This window comes from Streptopelia decaocto (genome assembly GCF_964273445.1).
Source record: "Streptopelia decaocto genome assembly, chromosome: 2".
Classification (NCBI taxonomy): domain Eukaryota; kingdom Metazoa; phylum Chordata; class Aves; order Columbiformes; family Columbidae; genus Streptopelia; species Streptopelia decaocto.
In genome coordinates this window covers 129,626,860-129,650,111 of record NC_138655.1, presented here as the reverse complement: position 1 = coordinate 129,650,111, position 23,252 = coordinate 129,626,860, and the positions used below count along the sequence as shown (strand labels likewise).

Below are 23,252 nucleotides of genomic sequence, written 5' to 3'. Positions count from 1 at the left end.
ATGTTGCATTTTCCAAAAGTCAGTCTGAATCCATGTCATAATTTGTGTTTTATACCAGCTCTACTTCATTTAGCTCCAGTAGATAGATTTGCTCATCTCCCTTTTCAAGTGTAACTTTATTAATAAAGAACTTATTCTACTGCAAGATTGCATACTGTTCTGGTGTAATCTGATTCTGATACTAGCTGATGTTGCCTATTATTTAACTCCAGGAACAAAAGGGAACAAGCATGAAGGTCATGCTTAAATTCTGAGAGGAAAATGCTTACCAGTCTTCCACCATAATGTAGATCACTTAAAAAAATGGAATATGAACCTATTGCAAATACATAACGATTACACACACAAAACAAAACAAAAGTGGGGGAGGGAGGGAAAAGGTCATGAGAAGAACATAGGACAAGAATATACTTTTTGTTAACATGTACATATACAAGATCTATCTACAGCCCACATTTTGAAAGCAGCTCCTGAGAGTTACAGTAATATTAGTGCACATATTCAAAATATTTGCATTATTCCAGCAGGATTCTTTTTTTATCGCTGTGATACTAAAATATTCTGGCAATTAAATCTAAAATAAAAATAGCAGTCACTGATACAAATACCCATTTTTAAAAAGTCTAACCAAGTTTACATTTTAAATTGAAAACTACTAGTTTTCTTCACTGTTTTTCCATAACTCTTCTGCAGTGTTCTCTACAATAACTTCACCACAGTTTCCTCGAATATAAAGACAATAATTATTTGATATGGCATTTCAAATTTCACTATTTATTAGTTGGTAAAACTGCAAAGATGATCTGTGTCTTTAGGAGCATCTCTGCTCTACACTGACATCACATAATTATATGTACTTTAAGCATACCTTATGGAGCTTTTTTAAGCAATATTAATATACTGTTATAATATACTATTAGCTATAATGTAGCAGTGAATATATAGTGTTCACAGTTTGGGGAAAAAATGTACTTTGTGGGGGGGGAATGGGCTCCAATCAGACCTATTCCTTAAGATGAAAGTGTATAAACTACTGGTAAGGAATGAGGAAGAGACAAAAATAGGAGTGGCAGTAGGGCGAGTAGAAGGTTGCATATATTCTTATCTAAGTATACAGAGCAGAGGATTAATCGGTTAAGTAGGAAGGCAGCAGGTACACTAATCACAAAGCATATTCATCAGAGTGCTGTTCTCTAGCCATTACCATTAAGCAGTTTAAATGTATCATGAGAGAGGACATTCTTAATACATATTTGCAAAGGACAGAGCAATAGCTATGCAAATTAGTGTCAGAAGGGCTGTCTTCAGACAGTGACTAGCACAGAAAAGGAACAAAGATAACACTGCAGCAGCAACCTATTTTTTCTTTTTTGCATTATGAAAAATAATACAGAGCAGTATAGCAAGTTTTTACTCCCACATTCCTGGGCTTTTATCTATCTTTGAAATGAGCTTACTACCCATAAATATGAGGACCATGTAAACGGTGTTAAGATTTTCATATGTTACTGAGGAGAAAAAAGGTGCTTGATATTGTTTTGTGGTGTAGTTTTTACCACACATCTTGGATAAGGAGAAAAAGCATCACATAATATTGTGAGGTGCACACTCATGAAAGATGACCCAATACATGAGGCCTTCAGGCAAGAGGAATTAAGAACATTATTAATAGTTGAGAGTTCCTGTCAACAGAGGGTACATTTATAACAGATACAGATTTCTTAATACAATTTTCTGACCTCCACAAGCAAATCTTCCTGTGATTACACCATTGACAGATTTCCCTTTCCCTAGTAATCTCTAAATATCACATAAATTATATTTGCAAAGATGTTACAGCTGTTCACTGCATGTCTGTGAAAATAAAGGATTAATCACTGAGCAAATAGTACAGTAATAAACTACAGTAAATAGCTGCAGTACATTTGCTATGTGAACTCCATTTCAGACCATCTGGTTTTGATCTTTTCAAGGGGAAATCTTCACAAGAAAATACCCACAGAAACTGTTGAGGTTGTTCTGCTTTAGAATATACGTCTATCAATAATTTTATTGGTGCTGCATGATACACAATCTGTTCACTCAAAAGCTTACTTATCAAGTTATTTTTATTTTTAAAATTTTTTTGCCTGTCCTCATTCAACACTGCATAATTTAGCAGAAGACTTTTGTCCATGGGATGGATTGCATAATCAAATAAAAATATCAGTCCTTTGATGCAGCTTCTTCTGAATTCTCTGTGGGAATACAGCCCACAGTATTCAGTTCAAAAATTGCCTAATTATCTCGAATTTAAAGAATGAACACAAATATTTTCCAGAAAGAAAAGAAACATTTCAAAAAAATATTTCACAAGACTCTGAAATAAGGGACTGCAAACTAGAAAAGTTTCATATGCAACTGATTGACTGGCTGACATGATACCACCTGCCAACACTTTTGTCTGTCTACTTAGGTCTAGGCCACTAACCCCTCTGATGTGTCAATATCCCTTTTTCTATTAGACCAATGGATTTAAATGCTTGCTTTTCCTGCATCTAATCCGTGCAGAAAAGGTTGAAAACCAGACAGGAGCCAGGCAGCCTCTGCTACACACTAGAAAGGAGGGAAAGCTGCAGGGCAGGTGTGGAGGTACGGATGGGCAGGTGGAGTGGTGACAGGATCAGCGAGCTGCCAGGACAACACTTGCTGTACCTGTGTTTATTTTACAGAGGATGCAATGTTGCAAGCAGAACCTTCCCCTACATTCACCTGCAACATCTGCCCTGTAACTGGTACCTCAGCTTGTCTATGTAGGGACAGTCCTGAAGGGATCGAGCTGGGGTGAACAACAGATACTCCTGGTTGTTAGCAACACTGCAGCTGTTGAACACGGCCTTATGTTTACCTTTAGTTAGCTGATACCGACTTTCTTTAAATATCACCTGGCAGGAAAAGCCTGAGCCCACTTGCACAGTCCTATACCCAGAATGGATTTCATTTGCGGTGGGAGTTTAAGTACTGTCCAAGCCACGAACGGTGCAGCTTGTGCAGCTGCGGGTTACAAGACCGAGAGTATGGACGAGCCCCTGCCTCACACCTGAGGGACAGCCCTCACTCCCGAGGCCACTGTCAACATGCGTTTTGGCCGTTAGAGGGCAGAAACGACACCTTTCCTGGTTCGTACTTCTGAAGGCAATCTTTACTTATGGATGTCCCTGGAAGTGGCGGCCACGGCCACACAGCTTCCGGGCTACCCCGGGGGTTCCTATCTGGAAAAGGAGGGTGAGTGTTTCCAGGAAGGACCGCTAGGCCTGCGGTTACCTGCCTCCCGCCCGGCCCGCACACAGCCTGCAGCGTTCCCCGACAACGTGCCCTGCAGGCAAAGACCCTGCGACCTGCCCTGCTGGCCTCAAGCGAGGGGTGATCTCATTTATGTTTATAAATATATAAAGGGTGAGTGTCACGAGGATGGAGCCAGGCTCTTCTCAGTGACAACCCATGGTAGGACAAGGGGCAACAGGTACAAACTGGAACACGGGAGATTCCGTTTAAATTTGAGAAGAAACTTCGCAGTGAGGGTGACAGAGCACTGGAACAGGGTGCCCAGGGAGGTTGTGGAGTCTCCTTCTCTGGAGACATTCAAAACCCACCTGGACACTTTCCTGTGTAACCTCATCTAGGTGTTCCTGCTTTGGTGGGGGGATTGGACTAGATGATCTTTCGAGGTCCCTCCCAATCCCTAACATTCTGTGATTCTGTGAGGCGCGGCGCCCGCAGGGGCAGCAGCGGTTACCGGCGGTTGCCGGCCAAGCCGCCGCTGCTCACGCTCCCGCCTCTCCCGCACGGCGCCGCCAGGGGGCGTGCCGAGAGGGGCGGACACGCCCACGCATGCGCGGCTGACAGCGCGGAGGGCGGGGCGTTGCGGCAGCGCTCCCGACCGGGACGGGCTGGGGGGGAGGAAAGGGCGGGGTCTCAGGTGGTGCGTCGCGTCGCGAGGCGGGCGGAAGCGGAGCGAGCGGCGCCTGTCAGACGGTGCGGGCCGGGAGCGGAGGTAGCGCGGGGCTGCTGGGGGCTCACCCGGGCGGCGCGTCGGAGCGGGGGATGGGAGAGCGGTGCCCTGCGGCTGGGGAAGGGGCGAGGAAGGGCTTCCAGTTGCGTGGGGGCGGTGTGAGGGTGGCGGAGGCCCGGCAGTCTGCGTGGGGAGTTGGGGCGGCTCTGCCGGGCGGGGGTGCGGGGTAGCTGTGGGTGGCGAGGCGGGAGCCGGGTGGCTGCAGGCTGGCTGCAAACTCAGGTTTTCACCTGGCCCGAGCGCCCCGCTGTGTTCTCCCCCTCAGGCTTGCCCCCCTGCCTCGGGTCAGGGTTATCTTCCTTCTGGCCTCGCGCCCCCCCCCGCCGGCATTCGTGCAGCCGCCAGGTCCCCCTCCTCCAGCCTTCCCCCGCGTGTCCTTGTGCGGCGGGTCGCGCTCCTGTGTGCGTGGGCTCCGGGTGCTCCCTGCGGGCCGGGCTGCCCTGGGCTCCACCAGCCCTGCTCCCCGAGCTGGCGGTGGTGCGAGTGCAGGCCCCGCTCCCGAGCGCCGGGCCGCGGTGTGCGCTGCTGCCCGCCCAGGATCCGTGTTCCCGCGGGTGGGTCACTGTGATGTGGTGTCCTTGGGGGGTGAGGAAGCAGGAAAGGAAACAAGGTTTTTCTGTTTTCCTTCTTCACTTGTAGTGGCCTTCTTGTCATAAGCTATGACTGCAGTGACTCTGCAAGACTGATGTCTTTCTTGTGCTGTAAGGATGTAACTTTGAAAGAGGCAAACCGTCCTTAGGGTGATGTGATGGAACTAAAGAAGGAAGAATTTTTTTTTAAATTCATATTCAAGCAAAGGCAGGATCCTTAATAATGTTAGTTTAAGTGATCATCTGGCACTAAAAAGTTTGCCAAAAAAAAGGGCAAAACATTTGTTTTAACTATAATATGTATTATAATTATATTTTATATATACTTAGTTATATGAAACTTTCTGACAGACAAGAGCTGTGGAATAATTCTTCCTTCTTACAATATAATAAAAATCCTTTTATAGGTAATATCTTAAGATATTTTAACTACATTTTAAATTTTCCATTAAGTTTATTTTTGTAAATATTTATAGCATACTACTATCTCTAACTCCTATCTGTAGGTCTGTTAATCATTAATTATTAATAAACTTACTTTTCCATTTCCTAATCTAACATGGTAGCATCGTGTAAATTCTCTTTTATGTATCTTGTCATCTAAAAGATACTGACAGCTTGACTGGAGTGTAATTCTGTGTTTGTGTGCCACAAAGCAAAGCCGAGGGAAATTTTATTCCACCCTATGACATGATGTGGAGTTTCTTTAGTGCAGTTGTAGATCAAGTTAACAACCGGGGGTTTTGTTGTTGTTTTGCGCCCTCAGCAGGTGAATTGGGGGGCAGGTTTTCACTGTGAAAAGTGAGCTTTGTAGGAACTGTGACTTTTAATATTTATTTTTTTTATAGCACCTTCAGAATGTGAACATGCTGAACATAATAGCTGAGCATGCATGTGATTTGTTGTAATGTAGTGTTTATTTTGGAGCGAATGTCATGAATTGCTGTTTCACTGTTATGAGAATATCAAAGAAAGGAGACAATATGAAGGTGGTAGCAATATAAGTAGCATCTTGTTCTAGTGTCAGAAGAGGAGCGATTGCAGTTTTAGATCAAATGTGGAAATTTATAATACCTTTGTTCCCATTTTGACTGCTGGAGATACCCATGTGTATAAAGCCTAGATTTTTCTGTCCTCTTTTTGTTATTTTATGTGTTACAATATATAATTGTTTAATAATTCATGTCAGGTACTTGAGAACTCCAGAGGATTATGCAAGTACGCTGGAATTCCTTTAGTCTAGTAAACAGGTCTTTTTGCTAAAGCTTTTACAGTTAGAAATAAAGCTGTTTCCTTTACTTTTTTTTTTTTTTTCCTTAAAGGTTTTGTGGTCTCTTCTTTTAGAGACCTCTTTTGGCTTTTAGCTTCTCGAAGGTGGCATTTAGATAGGCTAATCACATATCATGATTTAGCTTGGGACTTGGATGTCATTTAACTGCTAAAAGTAAAATATTTCCCCTGGAGTTCCTGATCACTTGTACCTTTTCCAGGAATGGTTAAGGGCACTCATTCTTGCATCTGGCCCAAACTGTAAGTGGGATAAATGCATGCTGTCAGCTTAAATTGTCAGCCATGTAGTCAACATTATCGAAAGACCAGTAAGTGTCAAAAATAGTCATCGAATTGTTTCCAGTAGCTGTCAAAAATCTATGGAGCTCGGTCATTCAAATGAACATGTTTTGTGCTGGTATAGGCTTACTGCTAAAATGCACTTTATGTGGTATTTGTTATTTGACAAGCTCTTTCACCTGTGGTTGAAAACTTGTACCATTAGGTGGGCTGGTTTTCCTCAACTCAGCATTAATAATAGTCTGCTAAATTTTCTTTTATGATTGTCAACTTTACAAAAAATTATATATATTACCATTTGCCTTTGCAATTTAAAAGATTAATTTTGGGATTGCTCAGAACTAAATGGGTACTTTACCTGCATTAAACAAAGTCTAGACTAGAGGTCTAAACAAGAGGACTTAAAACTTACTCAATTGGTATTAGTATCTTCAGTAATAACAAAGAAATAAGAAGCTATCATGACATAAATAATCCAATTAAATTTCTGGGTACCTTCTACTTAATTTTAACAATAAATTATTTTGCAGTGCGTACCACTGTGGTGCTATGGTTAACTACTGTCTGTCATAATCCTTACTACGGTAAGATAAACTGACAAGTCAATCTAGAAATAATAAAAGATGTAGAAGAAAAGAACTTATCTACCTTTAACATTGCCTCCAGTGTTGTTTTTCTGAGATCTTCAACTAGATCAGCCTTCTGGGAGCGAGTGTGAATCTGAGGCCCGATCTGTATTGTAGTTTTACCACTGAAACATACTTTTGGTGCACACCTTGCACACATCCATAGTCACTGTACCTCATCTTCTGTCATAACTTGCACACATCCATAGTCAGGGTACCTCATGTTCTGTCATAACTGTGGTTCTTAGGAACCAGGGTCCTTCTATGACCTGAATAGCAGCAGCGAAGCATAAAGAAACCATAAAGAAAAGTGTCACAGATGGAATGGAATGAAGCTGAGATTCTTTATTTTTTTTTTTTTTTCTCTTAAGAAGCTCCTCCAGACATGTAGAAACGTTTTGAAGCCCACATGGACCTAGTGAGAGCACGGGAACTTCAGCAAGTATAATATACTGTCCCCATTGATATCTGCTCTCTTTAATTTTCTTCACAACCCTTGCCAAGTCATTTCCCCTCTCAGAATCTTGGCTGACTGCCCACAGTCAAGGAACAAGGAATTTCTGGTTTTAAATAGTTAATTTTAAAAGCATTTACTGACATTAGTAGGCAAACTAAAGGGGGGGAGTTCTGAAAAAAAGCCGGGATAGTTTAAGGTACAAAGAAGTACTCAAGCAGACTCCTTAGACATGCTAAATCAAAACAATTGTTGGCAGAAAGTGTAAAATAAAAACAATATGAATAGGGCTATATGCATTCAAAAAAGAAACAAGTCACTGGTATTTCTAAAATACGGAAACACAAAAGGTAATCTAGTGTCTGAGCACTCGGATGAATTTATACCAGAGCCACCATAAACTTGATGTGTGAGTTTTCAAGTCTAAAGTGATATGGGTTTGCTTTTAACTCACAGTCTAGCTACTGTTCTTAGAAGCCTGTAGGAGATAAATTGGTTGTGGTTTAAGATACGTGGCAGCAGGTGGTCAGCAGTGGCAATATCTCTCTGCTTGGTGAGCTATGACTTTTGTTGGCCCCGGTGTCCTTTGGCTACACTGAGAGACAAGGACTGGAAGGACCATACAAGGAGATTTTCTTCTTTGTTGCAGCACTGTAGAAGCACAGGTGTTATTGGTAGTTGCTTACCCAGTTTTGCTGCTCCCTTAAACCTAATATCTTTCTATTAAATCACTCAGCATATCCATTAAAGGTATTCCCCAAAAGTCATGGTAGCAATAAGTCAAAGGAATAATTTTTTGTTGTTTCAGTGTTCCTTCATCACTGCAAGTCTAGGGCATGCAGAGGCAGGGCATGGAGGAACATATGCTGTGGGAGAAGGTGTAAAGATAGATGTCCTGGAAAAGACACCAAGTGCTTGTCAGACTCCTTTGGCAGTGCATTCCAAAAGTTGTGGAGAACTGTTAAAACCTGCAGTCCAGCAGCCGTCATACTGATAGGGTGGCTTTTTTTTTTTCAAAAATATGCATTTTTACCTGTTCTTAAGATGTCAGTGTGCTGTATAGTGCTGTTCTTTTCACTTGAGCCTAGCAGGTATTAATATTAAATCCCTCTTCTATTGACTGATCTATGATGCAGTCTTGAAAGACCCTCAAGTCTTGTCAGCACACAGGTACAGCATTTTGATGGACTGTGTCAGGTGTTGCTGAGGTTTTGACAATGGGGTATCCTTCTCTTTTCCCTCTCTGCTGGTGACATTTTTCTGTTGACCAAATTTTACAGCAACAATGATAGGAATCCTTAACATGCTGAGGGTTGATTAATGTCAATGTCAAAAGACATCTCAAATATGCTTTCACTTCTCTGAGGACAAAAATTACTGTTAATTATTTGCTTCTTAGTAGAATATTCTGCTCTTTTACGGTGCTGTGCAGCTGTCTGAGTGAACCTGGGAGCCAAAGGGCAGTGTTGATTCACAGAAGTCACCAGTATCAATGTGCCAGTACAGGGAAATGGTTTTATTGGCGTCTATTCAAGAGCTTATGTGCTCTTAAAAATATGAAGAGTGTGATTCTTCCTTGGGTACCGGTTTCATATATGAATGATTTGGATAACATGATTTGTTAAAGGGGGTTTGTGTTATGTATGGAAAGGGAGAACTGAAGTTTCTGTGTATTGCCAGGAATTGTCCTGTGTAATGGGATGTACTTAATTTCTTTGGGCACTTATTTGTCCGCTGCACCTCATGCAGATTTTTTTTCCTTCTGCCAAACCGACAGCCATCTAAGACTGCAAATTACTACAATGGAAATGTCATTTTTGGTGTTCCAAAAAGTCTCAGCATGTAGCTCCTGGGCTTCTAGGTGCTTATTTCTTTGTCCTTGTGTTCAAAGGTTAATTGTCTAGTGAATATGTTCTGTGCTTTTTGTGTGTTGTGTGTGAGTCATTCTTTAGACTTCCCATTTTCATTGCTGCACTGCGACTGCACTGATAGGTTTCCAAATAACCTACAACTAGACTGTCTCCTCCTGCTCTTGGAATGGTCAGTGCGATATCTGTCAGCTGAGTGACTGTGATGCTTAAAGTTTTCTGTTTGAGAGTCAGAAAACAAAAGATTTTGGACATCACAGAGGTAAATGGGCAGGGGGAGCACACTCGAAATAGATGCAAAAAAGAAAACTAATAAGACAGAGATGGTAGAACTGTGGAAATATTTCAATGCCTGGTGATTTTTGTTGTCTTGAAATGTTTGTTGGCTATTGCAGTGAGGTGTCACTGTGCCTGTTTACAGCACAGCTTATTGTTTACTGATATAGTACCCTCACTGTACTGAGAGATGTTTGCTGCCATGAAGTTAATAGAAATTTCTCATATAGATGTAATTTTAGTATGTTTATGAAATTATAAAGGATTTCAAATCAACTTGTTATGCTCCCACTGAGATTGTACTAAACTCTAATTTTGTACTGTAGATTTATAGCAATTATTAATGTCAGCTTTTATTTGTACTGTCCTAATTTCTGTCTGCAGTCTGTTCTGTTACAGTATTTTTTCCCCTTCTGCTAGTTGGATGCAGTCTCCTATGACTATGTCTGGCATTTTATTTTTTTAACCTCTGTCTTGGTAAATCACTTAATGTACTTATACAGTTAATATAACAATTGGTTACAAAGCCAGACTTGCTTTTGAATTCGCTGTGTCATGTTGTTGGTGATCATAGTTTGGCAGTGAGGAACAGATAAGTATTATGGTATAAAATTCCCATTTATTGAGTCTACTTCTTTACTATATTAGTTCATTAGAAACCTGCATAGGTCTCTAGGGTATCACTGAGGAGCTACTGCCTCAGTATTTGGCATTCTATATTTCAGAATATAAAACCAAAGAGGTTACTTTATTGAACTGTATGTTAACAATACTGTTTTCAGTGCATTTTTCTTGGCTTTACTGGAAAGTCTTTTTGATCCTTGAATGGAATGGAATTCTCAGGCTTCTGTTTTCTCTATGCTTCACCTCCTGTTGACTCTGTTTTGTTAGTTTTTTTCTAAAACTGCTTACTAATAACTACCAAAACCACCTGATGGGCCTGCTCCTTTCTTTTTCTCTTATAAATAATCCTCCTCATCTGTCTTGTACATTTTTCAAACTAGCGGGTACACACTGTCTCTGCAGCACAGTTTTAAGTTTGCCCTGTTGATGCGGATAACCTCTTCTAGTGGTTTAGGAACGCTGGGATTGCTCGGGCAGGCTATAAAAATGATGATGAGTATGTACTGGTCTTTCATGATACCCTGAGATTGTTTAAGAAAATGTATGAAGCATTCTTTTGTTTTACAGACTTGCGTTTGTTTGTGTTGTACATGAATATAATCTCTGTGTTTTGCTGGGAGTAAGGAAAGCAGAATCTGAGGAAGACTTTGCAACAAAATTCAAGTATGATGTTTTGTAAGTGTGGCATGGTTTCCATGGAGAAGGGTCAATATTCAAACCAAAGTCCAATGCTGCTGTTTAGATAAATAGCATCAGAGATACTAGAACTTTGCTTTATTATGGAACATATAATGGGTTTTCTGTTGCTTTTTCTTTGGCCGTTGTTCCTTTTGTTTCATGTACTTGATCATACAATTTATACATGACTGATGTTGGAACACAGCTCAGAGGATAGAGACACGATTTTATTTTGGAGAGCATGAGTGCCTTAGTTTGTGGCTGTCATTGCCAGATGTATGTCAGTGGTTGCTGTGGTACCACTGGACAATGTTAAATCCATGTTGGCAATGCATTTGGCTTTGGCAATACATTTCTTAGACAACCAGCAGTGGCAACAGTGAAGAAAACCAAACTTTTTCTATGTGAAAGGCAAACCTAGTCTCAGATCCTCTATTCAGGAATTGCTTGTAGTTCCAAGTTCTAATGTTGCCCCTGGCTTGAGCTTGTCATTTTTGGAATTAGTTAGATATGCATGTTGATTTTTCAAGAACTTTGAAAAATTGTGGCTGAAATTAGTCACTCAAGGCTGCCTATTGAAAGGATTATCAGGAAGATACTCTGTCATGGATTCTTGGATTGATGTTTTGCCAGCACAGTCAGGTCAGGGGTTTCGTTCGATTTGGTTTTGTTTTAGTTGTTGGTGGTTTTGTGTTTTGTTTCCTTCTTTCTTTGTTGTTGTGGTTTTGTTTGGTAAAATTTGGGTTGGGGTTTTTGTGTGTGTGTGCGTTTGTTTGGGTTGTTGGTTGGTTTTGTTGTTTTCCTTTCTCTCCTCAGACTTTCAAATTTTGTCCTGGCTGTACTCCTTCATCTTCATGGTTGTCATCCTTTTGTCTCAGTCTCTATGATTAGGGATGGTAGGAATTCCAACGGGGCATAGCTCTGAAGTGCCTTTTTCCCTACTGCTCTGTGCAGTGCTTTGACCTCCTTTGCCATCAAAGCCCTTCAGCTGCGGTTGGGAGAATAGAAAGCCTGGGTTCCTACCTGGGCTGAGGGTGTGTGAGGCAGGAGGTCTCAGCTTCCCCTTTCCCCTGCGCTTCGAGGGGTGAGGAAGGAGGAGTTGGGAGAATGAGGGGGGAGAAGAAAGATCAGAAGAAACAGTGTTCCTTCTTGCATGTATGCTGTTATCTCATGGGATATTACCTCCAAATTACTGAAAATAAAGGTCCATTGTGAGTACAAGTTTTTTTTCAACTATAGTGTTCATGTAGGGAAGCACTGACTGTTCAGGGCAACAGTGGTGAAAAATATTTCAATCCACCCATCTTATTTATTGTGCTATTTTCTTCCTGATACATACACCTGCTACTCTGATGCCCTTTTTTCCTACCTGAAAATCACATGGGTATAAGCTTGCTTTTTTTGTTGTTGTTGGTTTGGTGTGGGTTTTTTTTTGTTGTTGTTTTTCATTTGTTGTTTTTTAGTTTTGTTGTTGTTGAGTTTTGTTATTGGGGGCGGGGGGAGGGGGCGGCGGGGCGGGGTGTTGGTTGTGTTATTGTGGCCCCTCTTTCCACCCCTCTTCCCTCCCCCACACTGTGTAATCTCAGAAGGCTCTTGCAAGGAGTGTTAGGGGTCACTAGAAGTACATGCTTGAGGAAGAAAGAGGAGACCAAACCTCCAGAAGTCTGAAATTATACTGGAATTCATTAAGGGGGAACAGCCTCTAGAAATGCCTAGGAAAAGTGACAAGTACAAATAGTTCCTTTCATTTTGGTGCACTTGACTCCCAGTCTCTTTGCCCGGAGTCAGTATTTGGGTGTCAGGCCCTTTGCCCAGCAGGTGAAGTCCTCGATTTCTGTTGGTTTCAGCCATCAGCGTGTGCGCTGTGAATCACATTTACACGGCAAAGCCTCAGTCTGCAATTCCTGCTGCTTCTTGGCGGGAGTTTATTCAATCTGTTCCATTTGGCTGGGACTCTTATCCTGGCTTGTGGTCTTATTTACAGCGTGATGGCAGAGTTATTTCCACTCCAAAGCTCTGTAGAGATATTGTCCAAATGCTTCAGGATGAGATATGGCTGGAGATCTGCAGGGAGCTGAACTTAATTTAAATTCTGCAGGAGCTATCTGTTACTTTCAGCCATTTAAAAAATAATATAAAATGTAGACTTTAGGAATGGGGGTTGAAACTTGTGGTCTCTCCTTGAGAGATACTATCTGGTCTTCTGAGCCATCACGTGAATACATTATTTCGGGACCTCATATGTAAATGTTTTCAATAATATTGATACTGTTCAGGGAATATGTAGATGCATAATGATGTAGGTGCAGTTTATGCTTTAAAATCTGAATGCAGAACCGTGGATTTGGCAAAGAGCCAGGGAAAAGAAGTTCTGGTTAGCTCAGGTTCAGGGAGGATCTGTTTCAGGAAATCTTAAACTACACAGCTCCAAATATTCATGCTGATACTGTAGAATATAAGTTTTTATTGTTTTTTCTTATTTTTGCACTTAAGACAAATTTGTGTCTTAAAACATTTTTTTCGGGGGACAAGCACATTCTTTGAACAAAGTACATTCCACTGAATTTCCAGTGGGATTTCAAATTATTGCGTGTTGTCTATTTGTCCATGTGCACAGTCATATACCACAATTAAGGTGAAGTAAGCTATTCCTCATTCAGTGACTTGTGATTAACCACTTACTTTTGCTGTTGGGTGTACTAATGTAAGATTTGGTTCGTTTGTTTGTTTAATGTGCTGGCAGTTTCTGCAGGACATCTTACATGTGATAAGTTACTTTACTCTGACTTTGGTGTCCAAGTCCTAATATTGCCCCTGCCTTGGCTTGATCATTTTCAGGATAATTTGGATATACATGTTGATTTTACAATGCTTTATAAATTTTTCACCTGAATCAGTCCTGTTTGGCTGCCTGTTGAGAGGATTATCTGAAGAGTGGAGGGTGATCGAGAAGCACAACTTGAACACGGCAGGCGGTGGCACTTGTGTTTGCCACAGACCGTGGTGTGTTGGCATGAGGCCAGTTGGACTGGTCAGCAGAGATGATGAAAAATACTGTGGAGGTGGAGTTAAATTTAGACTAGTGCTTAGCAGGATAAGAAATTTGGTCTCAATATTCTAATAAAAACAGAGACCTGAGTACCACTACAGAAAGTCTGTTAGAGAACTCTACTAAATGTGTGACTTCAGTCTGAAAAGCACTCATGTCAAGTAATACGTGAGGAAGAAAGGGGAATAACAGGGAAAACGTAACTACTATGTAGAATGAGTAGCTTTATCCAGACTATGTTAAATAAAATAAACTATCTCACAATAAAGTATTGAATAATTGGAGTAGTTTCAGGGGTGGCCGAAAAATGAAAAATAAGGGGTATGCACATGCAAAGAGACTGGAAAGATCGGATTTCATTGGGCACAGAAAATGAAGAGGAGAATGACAGATGTAAATATATATGTGTATATACATATATGATGAATCTGTCACTGTCTTATAACACAAGAAGAGGGACACATTTCAGTGACGTTACTACCAAGTTTTTTTTAAAGTATGTTGAGATCCGTTATTTGGCATTCACATGTATGCATTTATAATAAAATGGAAATGGATTCTTTGATTTTTCCCTAACAAGCTTGAAGCTAGTTTAAAAAATGTATTTCTGTTTTAAAAGCATATGGCTCGAAGTCCTCAACTTCAGCCACTCCATGTGAAAATGAAGATCTCTTTAGCCCTGCACTTTGTTTGTTTTTTCCACTGCAGAGCTCCCTGAAGATGTCTGGCTCAGAGTGCTCCAAACTGTCTGGACACTTGCTGTTTAACTGCTGAAGCTTTCTTACTATTTGTTTTTTCTCCTGAAGCCTTAAATCTACTGAGGGATCGGAACTGGCTGCTGTGGTAAGACTTTCTTGCAGTGGTAAGACTTTCTTGCAGTGGTAAGACTTTCTTGCAGTGGTAAGACTTTCTTGCAGTGGTAGTAAAATGCTATAAGTGCAGTGTGCCCATTCATTTTGGTTTTATTTCTTTATTAGAAAGACCCCAAAACAAAAATCTGAGTGCTTTACAAAACCAGAAGAGGATGATACCCAACTTCTAAGTAACTAACCAACCCAGAAACTTTGTTCTGTATATGTTTATACTTGCCTTATGCTTCTAAGTGAGGAATAAGAATCAAGTGAATAATTTCACAAGATCTTTTTCTTGTGTATAGATATATGCATATGTCTCCTCAAAATGTTGTGTGTAAGGGTTTTACAAGTCTCTTCTAGATACTACATTTTGTTTTAAATGCATTTGGGTTTAATGTCTGTTCAAATTAAGGCATTTAAAATACCAATTTAAAATTGGTAAAAATAATAAGAAGAAACCTTGTAAACAACAAGTGAGATAGAAAGATGACTGCACCTCTAAGCAGATACAGTAAACAGTTGTGGATTATGCAATAATACTGCATTTGAAAACTGGTATTTGTCCTTGATCTCAACAGCTGTAGCAGTTTTGAATAACTATGTGACATTTTACAGATTTCAGGAATCAAGACCAACTAAAACATGAGAAGGTGTATTCAAGATGATCCATCCAGAAGACTTTTCACTTCATAGAAATCTCATTTTTGTTTAATATGTGATATAATTTGAAAAAGCCAAGTTCAATTACTTACCTTGAAATTAAGACACACCTGTGGCCTTCATCAGAAATGTTTCTAACATTTTCAAGAAAAAATATGTCCCAGAAACTGAGTATGTTTTTACTAGTGTTTGGAATCATCTGGGGTTTGATGTTGCTACGCTACACTTTTCAGTATCCAAGACGCCAAAGCAGTGCCGAGTTGCGTGGACAGATATTAGATCTAAGTAGAAGATATGTCAAAGCACTGGCAGAGGAAAATAAAAATTTAATGAATGGTGGCGGTGGAACCTCTATGGCAGGATATGGTAAGAGGAAAAAACCATACTGGTTATTAAAATATCTTTTTTTCCTGAAAACCATAAAGTTACACTTTTTTTTTCAAAGTCATGTATACTGCTCTTTAAGAGGAAAAAACTCTGTAGTAATAGATTTTATTTTAGATTATTCACTGAAATTGAAGATTAAGATGTGGTGCAAAATCAAGTAGCAACATGGGATTTTTGTCTTCCAGGAATTTTTTAGATATCTCCAGGTATATGACTGCTGTCACTTATAGGATTAACAGTAACACCGTGGGTTTTTTCTGAATTTAAGCTATCGAGGAATAAGCACATGCTTGGTACAGGGACAAAGTTTTAGATTAACTCACTTTAAGATTCCAGATTCTTCTCGTGCCTCATTGCTAACTTTCTGCTTTTATTTCTTTAATTCTCTTTAAGTAGTAAAAAAGCAGCAGAGAGCAACGTACTATTTGAGTTTGCAGTCTTGAGACTGTGAGGCAATTATGAATTCCGTGGAATCTTCCCTTGCTTTAGAAGTACCGTTAGAGATGAGGCCCTTGTCTCTAGAGCTTTAGTTCTTGCCGCATCGTATCTCTCTCTGATTGACCTGATACACACTCCTAAACAAGAACTAGTTAAATTTGGAGAGAGGGACTGACCTGAGTTTTTTTTTGTTTTTTTTTTTTTTTTTTTTTAAATTTACTACCAGGGTTTTAATTTTATCCGGGTCAGTCTTTTTTTTCACCTTCATAACTGTGTTTTTCTTCCCCAATTTTTGTGGTTAGTGAAGAACTGATTGGGGGGGATGAGGAAGAGAGAAAAAGTCTGTGTGTGTTGGGGGGATCTTAACACTTTGTAAAGCCTGTTAAGTTTGTTCCTGTTTTCCAAATCTGAGAGAAGATAGTGATATGAACATTGAAAACAGTGTAATTAGTTTCTGTCGAAAGGTCTGTTACTGTTTTTGTGTTGCAGAATATGGGAATTTTTTAGTGTCCTTTCTTGTGTTTTCTAATCAGTATAGGCCTAAATATATGGATTTTTTTCCTGCTTTATAGCTTATGGAAGAAGTGATAAGATACTTTATCATAGCATTTTTTCTGTGAGATAGATCTGTTATTTAGAGGAAAGCTTTTAAGAGCTACATTTTTTTTAATGTTGGAAAGTATTTAAATATATTCTGTTGCTGTCCAAGGCTGAAAGGTGGCCTAGCTGGGTATTCTAGTGCTGTTGTCTGGATTAAATTTGAAATATTTCCTTTGAATAGTCACTAGTCTAATGTTCCAAGTAGTGGTTTTGTTCTTACAATTGAATATTTAATTGGCTTTGTTCACTCTTATGTATAGTTCACTCTTATGTATAGTTCACTCTTATGTATAGTTCACTCTTATGGTATCTTCTTTGCTTAAAATAACAGAAATGGTATTAAAGAAAAGTCCAGGTATTTTATTCTATACTTGTATACTACTGTGTGCTCTTTCCCAAAAAATATAGTAGGAAGGATAGCAAGTCTTAAGATGTGAATATATTGAAATAGCAGTTCTTTTCCATACATAGTAAGGATCTAATTGTTTTTTCCATTATCTTCAGCTGATCTTAAGAGAACAATTGCTGTTCTTCTGGATGACATCTTACAGCGCCTCATGAAATTGGAAAACAAAGTTGATTACATCGTTGTGAATGGCTCAGCAACAAATACAACTAATGGAACAAGCAATCAGGTGCCAGTAACTTCAAATAAACGTGTGAAGCCAGCGAGCAACATTAGATAGCAAACAGGGCTGCTTTGCTGCATCTATGATACATAATATTTAACATAAGCTTTTTATCTCTGGCTACGACAAAGCGGTAGTAGGCTCTAAAAGAAGCATAAACTATTCTATTATACGATGTGCTGGATCTATGTAGGCCTAACTTATGTGCATAGGTTCTTAAAGCATTATTTCATTGCCTTAGAGCAGTATTGCTGACGTGATCTTTGTTGTCTTTAAAGATATTTTGATATCCTAATTTGATGTAGGATGCCATTGGATAATAACAATAAATGGAAAGCAATGGGGAACTTGTAGGTTTCTAAAGATATTTATTTAAGTATAAATATAACATATCTTTTGGATAGGTGAGCAGTATTGTAGTTCATTTTTTTTGTGATCTATGTTAAGCTGAGGTAACTGAGGAAAATGCATTGTTAAACAGATGTTAGAAAATGTGTATACTTACAATATTTTGTTACTCATTTACTAAAACAATATTAAATTAAGGATAGCATTTTAAAAATATGACCCAAAGAATGTATTTATTTGCACTATCTGTGAGACTAGCTAGAAAGAATTTACTGTATATTTAAAAAATTTAATTTTAATAGGAAAACATCCTAGGTAGTAACACTGTCCAGGTATATCTTTACACCTGAGTTAGGGCAGTTAGTTTATCAAAAGCAAGTAATAATCTGTGATATCTTAGATGATTATTTCTTACAAAGATATTTAAGTGTATGTATTTTGTAATTGCAGATAAAATTATTTAAGTGATGGAAATAAGTTTTGGATCTGTGAATACTGTTTATTTGTTGCTGTTTCTTTTTAACTTTTTAGTACCTTGCAATTTGTGCTAAGTATAGCATACCATCTCCCTGAATTGCTTTTTTGATCAGGAGGAAAAGCAACGAAGGGAAACCAGGCATCTCTGCATTTAACAGAGATGTGCATACTAGGGGTGTCTTATGGAATGTGTGAGAGCTAAGGTGATGTTTGCCTTACGTCTCCGTTAGCCTTACAGCGCACTGAGCTGCAGTGTGGATGCACTGGATTTCAAAATGTCACTGAAGTCATATTAAAGAGAAAGTGCCACTGAGCCTGTTTCTTAAATCATACTGAATGCTGTGGGGGAGGGAGGGTATGTTACATTCAGGGACTTTTGTCAAAAGTGTGCTGTGGGTGGGGTTTTGGGGGTAAGTGGGGGTGATGTAATCCTATATTAAGGAAAAAAAAAACACCAGTAAAACTGTAGGTGCTGGATGATATACAATCCAAGGTTATGCGTTTTTTCTTTTCTTCCATTTCTGTGCTGATATTCTGGACTATTAAAAAGGAAAATACAGTTACAACCTTAGTATCCAGATTTTTTTTTCTGTCACATTGTGTGTAAACATGCACTCACTTCAATGCAGAAAGAGAAAAATAAATTTTTAATTGTACTTGTAAAGGCTCCTGGTTTTGTTTTGTTTTGTTTTTTGACAGTCTTGTCATTCTTGCTACCTGTGCTCTGTGTGTTTCTGGATTGGCAGATTGTATGCCTCTGAAGTTTAGTGGTTGTCTGGTATTCATCCTGCTCAATCATAAAGTTTTTTTTCTCTTGAAATTCTTATGCCCTGATACCTTCTTCAGGTTAGAGGTGAGGGGAGAGAGAATGAAAAGAAAATAGAATAACTGGTTTAGGTCTATAATCTTTAATCTCAGAGAGGAGAAGACAAGTGCGGAACTTTTGAATCTGCAAGTCTCTATGGGCAATGTGAGGATAGGTTTTCATATCTATCTCTCTGTGCTTTTTATTCCCTGAGTACTTGATTGGTACCAACCCAGACCTTGATGGGTGGTGTCCCTTTGTGCTATAAACAGTAGTATAAGTAGTTTTTATGTGTGTTTGCAAAGTGACTTTTTTATTTAATTTGTAAGGCTATGTGAAGTCTTAAAGTTATTGAGGGTTGTCAAAGAAGTGTAACACAAGTTGCAAGGTGAACATTTGTCACTACATGCACATGCAGCTTGTTTTATGCAGGGATTTCAGAGACAGATGTGCTACCTCACATGCAGTTCTGCACTCTTAGTAGTTCATGGTGCCATTAGCAAATAGTTTGTTTTTCTCTCAGCTTTCAGTAGTACAATGGCTCATTGGAATTAGTTTGCACTTGACAAAAATGTAGGGAGAACTGTGAACTACCTGTATCTTGTGGCACAAATATTCCATTAATGGATATAGTTGAAACAACTGTTTGTCAAGAAGCGAGTTAAATACTCCAGTAGCACCCTACATCTAATTTTACGTGAAACCAGCATTATTAGGGGTTGATACAGCAATACGTCAGTGTCTGTGATACATCTTGCCCGTCTTTTAGTGGCCGATCTTGTTCTGAACTGTACTGCTGTGCTGGGCCCCCGAGTCGTGTCCTCTCTTGGCCAACCATCTAGCACAGCGCTGCTTCCATGGTTCTGTGCTCCAGCAGCGCTGAGCGTGAAGCTGAGCTGAGCTTCAGCCTTTTTGCTAAGATGATGGCACTTTTCAGAGTGGCAAAACGAAACTCCAGGTGTACGGACTAAGGAAAAAAGGGTAAGGAGGGATAAAAGGGGAGGTCTCAGCTGCCTGCGTAGCAGGCCTGCAGTGGCAGGAGGTTGTGTGAAGAACCCATGGGCTTGTGAGAAAGCAGCAAGAGGAAGACTACAGTTCACCCCAGGTCCGAAATGCTTGGTAGCATCACAGCCTTTTGTTGTGCTGCCAAACATTTTAAAATTATTTTTAAGGAATAGTTAAATAGTATTTCTGCTGTGCTGCGGTTTTTATGATGCAGCTATGTATTTCACACTTCAGATGGTATCACAAATGCCCCCAAAGTGATCTGCTTCAAGTTTTATGAAATGTGGAATTGCCTTAAGGTTGGTTGGTTCTTAGTCTGGATTTCATGTGGGGTTTTGTTGTTGTTTGTGTGGTGGTGGTTGTGTTTGGTTTTTTGTTTTGATTTTTCTTGGGAGAGCAGAGGCATGTATAACCTTTATATAAGAGTTCCTGATTAGGGGCGGGGTGGGGGAAGAGTGGTGGTGTTTGTTTTGGGTTTGTTCTTGAAATCTTTTGGTAAATTATGAGACTTGAATTTTCGCAGCTGTGATTTGCCTCATGAGTGTTTTCCAGCTGATTTCACTGGGTAACTTAGTACTGCTGTGCCTGTGAATGACTGTTTAATGTAGGTAGCAAAAAAATGTTAAAGATCCACTCCTACACAAAAATGTTTTGAAGAAAAATGGAAAGAAAATACTGTATTGATTGCTCTCTAAACAGCTAGAAGCATCACAGTTCCACAACCAAATAACTGGCAGGCAAACATCTTAGGGAAGATTTTCTTGATTCTCTAATTCTTTTTGTTGCTTTCCTCATCTAAATAAAAAATTTTTGAATCTCACCAATGTAACCTTATTGTATTTAAGATATCCAAGCATTGCCTCACAGTTGTGTGTGAAGAAGTACTGTGTGATTCTACATGAAAGAAACTTTGGGATGAATGGATGGACAGATACTCCACTGAAATACACTGAGATGGCTCTTGACAAGCTGCTTGTCCACCCTTAGGATCACAGAAGTTTGCTGATCTGTTCTTAATGAAATAATTGAAAAAACACAGAAACATGGCACAAGGATGTAGAGTTTCTTGTAATCAGCATGGTGAAACATCAGTATCCTTGGCACCCAGTAATATGCCTAACGTATGCAGTTGTCTGTTTTTCCAAGTAACTGCTAAATACTTGCTTTTTATTAACACAACTGTTTAAAGAAGCTGCCTAGATGGGTCTAAATTCTAATTGAAAATATTGGCTAGTGCAGAGGTTTCCAAACTGCATCATGTCTGTAATATGTGCAAGTTCCCCAAGTGACCCAGCGCCTCCTGGGCAGGTATGTATTCCCAGAGGCAATTGCTGCTGTTGTGGCCTTTGTTTTGTGGGAATGTAGATGCAGAATAGATTTAGAAACCTCTAGGAGAAGTTCATTTAGAAAAATGATTGCATAAAATTTAACATCCCAGTATATTGTGTTTTCTTAAAAACATATTAATTCCTCAAAATACTCAAATCAATGGAATGACCTAAATGTCTAAAACATTTCTTAATTGGTGTGGTATTTTTAAAGGTGATGTAGAGTGTCAGTTGACATCTTCAACAACCCACTTATGACCGTACTTACCTAATGATTGTGTCCTTTCCTTAGTTTGTACTTTATAAAACAATGCAGTCTGCTATTAGGTTGGTGCAAAAGTAATTGCAGTTTCAGGCTGTGAATTTTAAATCATTATCACTAGGCTCAAACACATCTTTACTAATCCAAGTATGAACCATTACAGTCAACACATTTTGCCAACGAGAAATAAGTTTGTTTATTCCTGTAGTGTAAAAATCTGTGCTTTGTGATTTGACTAACTCCTGCAAAACATCTGCATTCTGCTGGTTGTGGAAGCGTTTTCCCTACAAAAAGTTGTCGAGATGTTTGAAGAAGCGGCAGTCAGTTGCCTAGAGGTCAGGTGAATATGGCGCATGAGGCAAAACTTCATAGCCCACCGTGTTCGTGTTCAACTTCTGAAGCGCTGGTTGTGCGACATGCGGTTGGGCATTGTTGTGGAGAAGAATTGGGCCCTTTCTGTTGACCAATGCTGGCTGCAGGAGTTGCAGTGTTCGGTGCATCTCATCCATTTGCTGAGCACACGTCTCAAATGTAATGGTTGTGCCAGGATTCAGAAAGCTGGAGCGATCAGACCAGCAGCAGACCACCAAACAGTGACCATGACCTTTTCCTGGTGCAAGTTTGGCTTTGGGAAGTGCTTTGGAGGTTCTCACTCCAACTGCTGAGCTGGTTGTCACCAGTTGTCATATAAAATCCACTTTATTGCATGTCACAATCCAATCAAGAAACGGTTCGTTGCTGTTGTGTGGAATAAGAAAAGACGGCACTTCAATGGCTTATTTTTTTTTGGTCAGCTTACGAGGCACCCACTTATCGAGCTTTTCCACCTTTCCAATTTGTTTCAAATGCCAAACGACCATAGAATTGTCGACTTTGAGTTCTTCGGCAACTTCTGTGTAGTCATAAGAGGATCAGCCTCAATTGTTGCTCTCAGTTGGTCGTTGTCACCTTCCAATGGCTGCCCCTACACTCCTCATCTTCAGGGCTCTTGTCTCCTTTGTGAAACTTCTTGAATCACTGCTGCGCTGTACAGTCATTAGCAGTTCCTGGGCCAAATGCATTATTAATGTTGCAAGTTATCTCAGCTGCTTTACAACCCCTTTAGTACTCAAATAAGAAAATCACTCAAATTTGCTTTTTGTCTAACATCATTTTCATAGTCTAAAATAAATACAAACAGCAAGTAATAAGTCAGTAGCAAAAAAACAAAGTGAGAAAAGCACTTACAGTTAAACACCGGTGGCATCACATGCTACTGAATGATCTTATCTGTAAGTGATCTTAATTACTAGAAATTTCCTAACTATGTTTGTCAGTACCTCCAGCAAAAGACTTTCATTATTAATTGACCCTTGCTTGCATATGAACTTACATATTCCCTGTGGCATTCATCAACTCATTCTGTTCAGTAGATGTCTAATCATGTTCTTTCTTTGATAGGAAAACTGAAGAGAAACATGTTGGTATTTTAAATGCCTGTAAATGAGTGTTAATAATATGCAAACTAATTTTTGTAGTAGCATAATGTATGATCATGGTTAGAAGTTTATCACAAGAGTACTGTTTGCATTTGCTTTTGAGTATATCAGAATATTGATAACAAATGTGGAGGGAGGAAACAATTTGATGGAAACTTTCTGTTATTCTTTATACCACTTCCATTCTTCTCATTTT

The 23,252-nt window shown here is 39.5% G+C and overlaps 1 protein-coding gene across 5 annotated transcripts; it reads left to right on the top strand.

The window, feature by feature from the left end:
• The first annotated feature begins 3,242 nt into the window (after positions 1-3,242).
• Positions 3,243-18,842, top strand: CCDC126 (coiled-coil domain containing 126). 5 transcript variants are annotated; one of them, XM_082044962.1, is made up of 4 exons: positions 3,243-3,264; positions 14,494-14,628; positions 15,255-15,665; positions 17,229-18,842. In XM_082044962.1, the coding sequence occupies exons 3-4, from the start codon at positions 15,428-15,430 to the stop codon at positions 17,408-17,410; spliced, it is 420 nt and encodes a 139-aa protein (XP_081901088.1). In that variant the 5' UTR covers positions 3,243-3,264; positions 14,494-14,628; positions 15,255-15,427; the 3' UTR covers positions 17,411-18,842. The 5 variants fall into 5 exon arrangements, with proteins under 5 accessions (XP_081901088.1, XP_081901086.1, XP_081901085.1 ...); XM_082044960.1 differs by lacking the exon at positions 3,243-3,264 and adding an exon at positions 3,969-4,014; XM_082044959.1 differs by lacking the exon at positions 3,243-3,264 and adding an exon at positions 3,973-4,033.
• The last annotated feature ends 4,410 nt before the right edge of the window (positions 18,843-23,252 follow it).